The 8,597-nt window shown below is 41.7% G+C and overlaps 1 protein-coding gene across 1 annotated transcript in view; it reads right to left on the bottom strand.

The window, feature by feature from the left end:
• The window catches only part of ddx31 (DEAD (Asp-Glu-Ala-Asp) box polypeptide 31), a 46,193-nt gene that overhangs the window by 15,661 nt on the left and 21,935 nt on the right, over window positions 1-8,597 (bottom strand). The window contains exons 19-20 of the mRNA XM_084177409.1: window positions 6,972-7,083; window positions 6,268-6,451 (exon numbers count right to left, since the gene is read on the bottom strand). Of these exons, the coding sequence (XP_084033535.1) occupies window positions 6,268-6,451; window positions 6,972-7,083 (296 nt within the window). The remainder of the gene's footprint in view (window positions 1-6,267; window positions 6,452-6,971; window positions 7,084-8,597) is intronic.

Here is an 8,597-nt window from a genome sequence, read left to right as displayed (position 1 = left end):
CACCCTGAGCGTTGATGATTCATCATGCAGAGGCCGTAGAGAAGCCAGATTTAGACATCGCCTATCATTTAACAGTTCCATTTCACGCCATGCTGTTCATATAAATAATTTACTATTATTTACCGGTTTCTCACAGCTACTTATCCTGGGAAAGGGGAGTGGTTTTGGGCGGTAAATCCCGGTAACCGGGCTCCCGCCATTCAACCCGACTTTGGACAGTGGAAGAAGAACTGCTGGTTTCAACGGCATATCAGGAAATTTTCGCTTTTTTTCCTATGGTGGGATTTTGGCTGTAGGCTATTAAAAGCAAGGTGAGATAGGCTATGTAAAACGTCCAGGTTTCAAACAATGATATGGCTGGCTTGGCATCGCATATGTAATTATTTAGGTTATGGAAATCTATAATATTAGAATATCATTCCAATGTTGGGCAAAAGCCTATTAGAATGCACATTTTACCCTCTTCCCAGCATGTCTGCGGGCCCATTGGCCCAGAGCTGAAATTTAATGTGCCAGGAGTTGCTGAGGCATTTGCATTGTCTGTAGGCTATGGCTAGCTATTATGGTAAAAATCGACCTGCCACAGTGGCTGGTGTACAAAAAAGTACATTTTTGGCTGCGGCCGTTAGCAAGTGGTGGCGCTCAAAAAGGTCAAGGCGACCATTCTTTAGTGACTGAAGAGGGAGGGTGAAGCAGAGAAAGTGAAGGCTTTATTGTATATTGTTATGTTGTTTAATTGGGCAGCTGGTGGTGGGAATGTAATGTCTAACTTAAGTTTATTCAGTAACCACTTCACAATAACACTGTTCTCTCTTAGATACATGTGGTTAGCGTGTTCAATTAATACATTTTAATTATTAATAATGTTTGTCTGTTTTCATTAAGACGCAAAAAGCTTTTCTTAAATTAAGTTTGTAATATAGACTGTCTGTATCGGTCTCACAAATACACCAATGACTTTGAAAGCACAGCAAATGACCTAGACCCATGTTGGCATATCAAAACATAAAACAAAATTGAAATGGTTCAAGTTCAATTTACGACAGTTGAAATTGCACTTCGGCACGGTGAGGAGTTAGTTCGTTTAGTCCTGTCCTCGTTTCTCAGTTGCAATGTAACTTGAGCATTACGATGACCGTGCCAGATGCATAGCTATTCATGAGCCAACTTTTTAAGAGTGTTTCCCAAACAAGCAAGTAGAGAGAACATTTGCTTAGTGCGTCGTTAGACCATGTGCCGATATTGATAGGATCGAAAGAAAAGCAGCGCTGCTCTCGGATCCGCTTTCTCCATTCAAATCTTACCTAGCATTTTTCCTCAATACTGACGACAGATCAGCTCCTAGAGACAGTACCTTCAGAAAGTATTCATACCCCTCGACTTAATCCACATTTCGTTGTGTTACAGCCCGAATTCAAAATTCACACAATATTCTTCAAGCTCTGTCAAGTTGGTTGACAGCCATTTTCAAGTCTTGTCATAGATGTTCAAGCCGTTTAAGCCAAAACTATAACTAGGCCACTCAGGAACATTCAATATCGTCTTGGTAAGCAACTCCAGTGTATATTTGGCCTTTTGTTTTAGGTTATTGTCCTACTAAAAGTTGAATTTGTCTCCCAGGTTTTCCTCTAGGATCTTGCCTGTGCTTAGCTCTATTCAGTTTATTTTTATCCTAAAAAACTCCATAGTCCTTGCCCATGACAACCATACCCATAACATGATGCAGCCACCACCATGCTTGAAAATATAAAGAGTAGTACTCAGTGATGTGTTGTTGGATTTGCTCCAAACATAACGCTTTGTATTCTGAACATAATGTTCATTTCTTTGCCACATATTTTGCAGTTTTACTTTAGTGCCTTATTGCAAACAGGATGCATGTTTTGATAATTTTTCTATTCTGTACAGTCTTCCTTCTATTCACTATATAATTTAGGTTAGTATTGTGGAACTACAATGTTGTTCATCCATCCTCAGTCTATCACAAACCATTAGACTCTGTTTTAAAGTTACCATTGGCCTCATGGTGAAATCCCTGAGCGGTTTCCTTCCTCTCCGGCAACTGAGTTAGGAAGGACGCCTGTATCTTTGTAGTGACTGGGTGTATTGATTCACCATGCTCAAAGGGATATTCAATCTCAGCCTTTTTTTTAATTTATTTTTTACCAATAGCTGCCCTTCTTTGTGGGGCATTGGACCTTACAGATAATTGTATGTGTGATGAGGTAGTCATTCAACAATCATGTTAACCACTCAGAGTCTAAGCCCTGTCTAAGCCGGGGAAGGGGGAGGTTCTACTAAGCTATATGGAATTGTTTTAAGGTCATACCAAGGATCATTTAGCCATTGGATTTTGAATTTTAAGACCCGTTGAAGTATCCCCCTCAAAAAATATACAAAATTATTTGATGAAACATACATTTTTGGTCTTACTGCTATTAGCCCATACAAATGCATTGAATAGCAGATTCACTACATGGAAAAGATAGTTCCCAAAAAATATCAAAAGGAAGTTTGTTCTGAAGTGTCTCTCCTATATCTGAGACAAAATAAATATCAAGAAACATGTTTATTTTTAGACATGTATTTAACCCCATATATACTTCCATTAATTTTTTCAACTGGTACCGAGGGACCTTCAGTCGAGTCTTGTATGGCCTGCACATGTTCGTGAGAGTCTCACCCTTGCACAGAATGGTCATACTAGTGTGTAGCCCAAACGGGTCGGACGCACAGACAGAAGTTGGCAGATTTGCTGTACCGACAGACAGAAGTTGGCAGATTGGCTTTACCGACTTCAGACGAGTCTCCTGACACTTGGAGGTCGTAGCGCAAAATAGAGAACACCATCGTGTTCGTGAGAGTCATCTTTCCATAATAGTTTGTAGACCAAACCGTTCGGACGCTACAACGATTTTGTGAGAAGACCGATTTATGGGATGTCTCATGGTCTGACAAACACCGCTCTAGCTCTGTCACCTTTCACCGCAGATGCGGACGTGCGACATAGGCGGATGCGGTGGATTGAGACACATCCAATACAAAAAAATATATCTCCTGCTTAAACTGATGGATATTTAATGGTGATTTTTTTATTATGCTGACTGATTTCCGCGGGGGCATGGAAATCGACTCTAGGGGGTTAAACACTATTATTGCACACAGAGTGAGTCCATGCAACTTATTATGTAACTTCAGCACATTTTTACTCCTAAACTAATTTAGGCTTGCCATAACAAAGCGGTTGAATACTTATTGACTCAAGATATTTCTTAAAATATTATTCCACTCTGACATTATGGGTTATTGTGTGTATTCTATCCAGGCTGTAACAAGACATTTTGGAAAAAATCAAGGGGTGTGAATTCTTTCTCAAGGCACTGTATTACCACCTATGGCTGCAAATATTGAGGCAGTTTATTCTAAAAGCTCACCCTATAATAATACACTAAATCAAGATGCCACGTTACACATCATGAAATATATTGAGGCAATTAGCCTAGAATTAGCATACAATTGATTTCAATGTGATTTAAATATACAGGCCTACGAAGCCTATAGTGCATTGATCTTTTACAGTCATCTCGGTTTTCATTTGAAACATTGTTTTATTCTTTGCTTGTTTGTAACAATTGCAAAGACATTGGCAACGTTGTATTTTTTTGTCAACTTCGTTCTGAAGTTATCGGCCGTCATAGCGCGACAGACAAACCTCTTAATTCTGTGTTTAACTTAGATCTTCTGTGTATAAAGTGACTAGGAAGGGCAAAAAAGCATCATCTGAAGCAGTCGGTAAATAATGAACGCTTTCAAATGCAACTTTAGTAATAATGGTTTTGGGAAATTACTAAAGACGCATGGTAAGACGGTTCTTGGGTAGCTTAGTGGGTAAGAGCGTTGTGCCAGTAACCGAAACGTCGCTGGTTCTAATCCCCGAGCCGACTAGGTGAAAAATCTGTCGATGTGCCCTTAAGCAAGGCACTTAACCCTAATTGCTCCTGGAAGTCGCTCTGGATAAGAGCATCTGCTAAATGACGTAAATGTAATGTAAATGTTCTAAAACTGATCTTAATGCTACGAAGGCTCTGGGAAATGAGGCACAAGTAGTGCACTATATAGGGAATAAGGAGCCATTTGGGACACACCCAGGAAAATAACTACCTGAACCACACGCTTACATCAAGGTGATGGGCGAGGAATCATTCTACAAACCTAGCTCGCCGAAACCAAACAAGTTCAACTGAGCTGACTGTCAGCCAGACCGCATTAATCTATAGCAGGTGCTAGCTGCTAGCTTGCTGTAGAAGTGAGAGCACACGCTAAAATCAGTCCAAGCAGCGCATAATATACTAACATGTCTCCCATATTCACCAGGCTAATGAGCACTACGGCACCCTGCTGAGCTGACCCTACTTCCCTCTCTCCGACTGTGCTGCGCTGCCTGAGTCTGTCTGGAGGGCGAGTCTAGGCCAAGCAGCCAGCCAGAAGCCAGTCAGGCCAGGACCTGAGTGCTGAGCCTCAGGGGGATCCCTCAGACGACCACTAATAGCTGTGTGAGAGTAGAGAGTGTAGTCCCGTGTAGCTCAGTTGGTAGAGCATGGCGCTTGCAACGCCAGGGTTGTGGGTTCGATTCCCACGGGGGGCCAGTATGAAAAATGTATGCACTCAGTAACTGTAAGTCGCTCTGGATAAGAGCGTCTGCTAAATGACTCAAATGTAAATGTAAAAAAAATTGAGGCAGGTCCAGTGTCAGAGACACCTAGCAACGGCCACGCCTGCCATACGGATCGTCCTCTGGGGGTCTAGACAGACAACCTCTCTACACCCAGAGGGACAGGAATGGCTGCTATTTCAAAAGCAAAAAAAAGGCAGCTTCCTCACTGAGCAGAGATATATATACAGTACCAGTCAAAGGTTTGGACACACCTACTCATTCCAGGGTTTTTCTTTATTTTTACTATTTTCTACATTGTAGAATAATAGTGAAGACATCAACAAATTGATATAACACATATGGAATCATGTAGTAATCAAATAAGTGTTAAACAAATCAAAATATATTTTATATTTGAGATTCTTCAAAGTATCTACCCTTTGCCTTGATGACAGCTTTGCACACTCTTGACATTCTCTCAACCAGCTTCATGATGTAGTCACCTGGAATGCATTTCAAATAACAGGTGTGCCATGTTAAAAGTTTAATTTGTGGAATTTCTTTCCTTCTTAATGCGTTTGAGCCAATCAGTTGTGTTGTGACAAGGTAGGGGTGGTATACAGAAGATAGCCCTATTTGGTAAAATACCAAGTCCATATTATGGCAAGAACAGCTCAAATAAGCAAAGAGAAACGACAGTCCATCATTACTTTAAGACATGAAGGTCAGTCAATCCGGGAAAATGTCCAGAACTTTGAAAGTTTGTTAAAGTGCAGTTGCAAAAACCATCAAGCGCTATGATGAAACTGGCTCATGTCGACCACCACAGGAAAGGAAGACCCAGAGTTACCTCTGCTGCAGAGGATAAGTTCATTAGAGTTACCAGCCTCAGAAATTGCAGCCCAAATAAATGCTTCACAAAAGGTCAAGTAACAGACATCTCAACATCAACTGTACAGAGGAGACTGCGTGAATCAGGCCTTCATGGTCGAATTGCTGCAAAGAAACCACTACTAAAAGGACACCAATAAGAAGAAGAGACTTGATTGGGCCAAGAAACACGAGCAATGGACATTAGACCGGTGGAATTCTGTCCTTTGGTCTGGAGTCCAAATTTGACATTTTTGGTTTCAACTGCCGTGTCTTTGTGAGACGCAGAGTAGGTGAATGGATGATCTCCGCATGTGTGTTTCCCACCGTGAAGCATGGAGGTGGTGGTGTGATGGTGTGCTTTGCTGGTGACACTGTCTGTGATTGATTTAGAATTCAAGGCACACTTAACCAGCATGGCTACCACAGCATTCTGCAGCGATACGCCATCCCATCTGGTTTGCGCTTAGTGGGACTATCATTTGTTTTTCAACAGGACAATGACCCATCACACCTCCAGGCTGTGTAAGGGCTATTTTACCAAGAAGGAGAGTGATGGAGTGCTGCATCAGATGACCTGGCCTCCACAATCACCCGACCTCAACCCAATTGATAATAAAAATAAAAGAAAAACCCTTGAATGAGTAGGTGTGTCAAAACTTTTGACTGGTACTGTATATATGAATGGCAGTAAAAAAGTGACAGTTCAGTAATGCTAGCGGTGCAGCAGTGTTTAGGCTCACCTCTTGTCCTTGGCCTGTCCCTTGTCCTTGTTGGAGCCCTTGGCAGGGGCGGTGACCAGGCCCTGTGGGGCGTCCCTCAGGCCGAAGCTCTTGGCGGCGTGGCCCAGGTGCAGGGCTTTGATATGGAAGATGTGCTTCATGTTGGACGGGTAGGCAGTGTACGCCCGCAGGAACGACTGCAAGGCTAAAGCAAGAGGAAAGAGCGGTGGGAAAATCACTTTAAAATGAGGACCACAAAACAGGAGTTTAACCAGCCAACCAGACAAACTGTTTGTGAGGATATTATTCTTATAGTGAGGAAGAGTTTCTTTTTATTCTGTATCCAAACTTTCCTGCTATATACTGTAATGCCAATTACCATGTTCAACAAAGAATTATTCCCTTTTTATGTCCGTTTAACCCAGCAATGTTGGGTGAAGTTGGTCCCACCTACTGTATTTGTAACGCATTTTGATTATGCATTTTACTTGATGTGCTTAAATCTGTTTTATTCCTTTGTGTTATTCCCAACGATTTATTTTTATTTTTTAATGTTAGGATTCTGTTAATTTTTTAAAATTAAAATTATAAACATTTGAAAGGGGGAGGTACCATACTATCCCCTCAGTTTTTTTTTAAGCTCTCCTGCACATGCACAAGTTTTCCTTTGTCTTCAAACTCTCATCTTATTGCCTTGTCTTTTCTTGTGTGCAAATTTAACACACCTCTCTTGGCTGCTTGGATAGAGTCGTTGTCGTCGTGGACAACGTTCTCAAACTCAGTCTGTAGGACAGTTGCTCTTTCCCGCACCTCCTGCTCCAGAGCCCCAGAAGACTTCTACAGACACAACACACACAAGTTACGTGGATTGAACTGACCAGAAGGGAAGCGCTTATAAAGACTGGTGAAGGCTGAATATAGTCATATACAGTGAGCTCCATAATTCATTGGACAGTGACCATTTTGTTGTTATTTTGGTTCTGTACTCCAGCACTTTGAGTTTGAAAGGATACAATGATAATGAGGGTGAAGTGCAGACTGTCAGCTTTCATTTGAGGGTATTTTCATACATATCAGATGAACCGTTTAAAAAATATATAAGCTTTTGTACATGGTCCCCCCCCATTTTCGGGCATAAAAAAAACATTGGACAGTTTAACATAATGTAGAATAAAGTAATCATTGTTAATATTTGGTCGCATATCCTTTGCATGCAATGACTGCGATGCATCGACATCACCAGACGCTGGGTATCTTCCCTGGTGATGCTCTGCCAGGCCTGTACTGCAGCCATCTTCAGTTCCTGCTTGTTTCGGGGACTTATTGCCTTCAGTCTCCTCTTCAGCATGTAAAATGCATGTTCAATTGGATTCAGATCCGGTGATTGACTCGGCCAGTCAATAATTTTCCGCTTTTTGGCCATTAAAAACCCCTTCGTTGCTCTAGCAGTATGTTTAAGGTCATTGTCTTGTTGCATGATGAAGTGCCGTCCAATGAGTTGAGGCATTTGGTTTTATCTGAGCAGATAAAATATTTCTGTAGACTTCAGAATTCATTGTTCTACTTCTGTCTGCAGTCACATCATCGATGAAGACAAGTGAGCCTGTTCCACTGGCAGCCATACAAAACCCAAGCCATAACACCCCCTCCACCATGTTTCACGGATGAGGTGGTATGCTTTGGATCATGGGCATTTCTTTTTTTCCTCTCCACACTTTCCTCTTTCCATCACTCTGGTACATGTTCATCTTTGTCTCATCTGTCCACAATACTTTTTTTCCAGAACTCTTGGGGCTCTTTTAGGTGCTTTTTAGCAAACTAATCTCGCCTTTCTGTTCTTCAGGCTTATCAGTGGTTTGCATCTTGTAGTGTACCCTCTGTAGTCCTGCTGGTGTAGTCTTCTACGTATGGTAGACTTTGACACATCTACACCTGCATCCAGGAGAGTGTTTTTGATCTGTTGGGCTGTTGTCAGGGGGGTTTTCTTCACCATAGAGAGTATTCTCCGGTCATCCACTACAGTGGTCTTCCTCGGTCTACCGGGTCTTTTGACATAATTGAGTTCACCGGTTGTTTTTTTCTTGTTAATGATGAACCAAACTGTTGACTTGGGCATGGCCAGGGTTTTTGCAATGTTCCTGATTGATTGATTTTCATTTCTGAGCCTTATGACGGCCAGCTTCATTTGCATCGATACTGCTGTCTTCCTCATGTTGTCACACCCCAACAACAACCTCCAAAAGGCAATAGCAAAGTCTAGAATCAATACTATTCATCAACAGCTCTCCTGCATTCACTAACGACACAAATGAATCCACCTGCCTAACGACACACATCTGTGAAGCCAATTT

Source organism: Coregonus lavaretus, assembly GCF_964263955.1.
Source record: "Coregonus lavaretus genome assembly, chromosome: 14".
In the NCBI taxonomy this organism is placed as follows: Eukaryota; Metazoa; Chordata; class Actinopteri; order Salmoniformes; family Salmonidae; genus Coregonus; species Coregonus lavaretus.
This window is presented reverse-complemented; position numbering and strand designations above follow the sequence as displayed.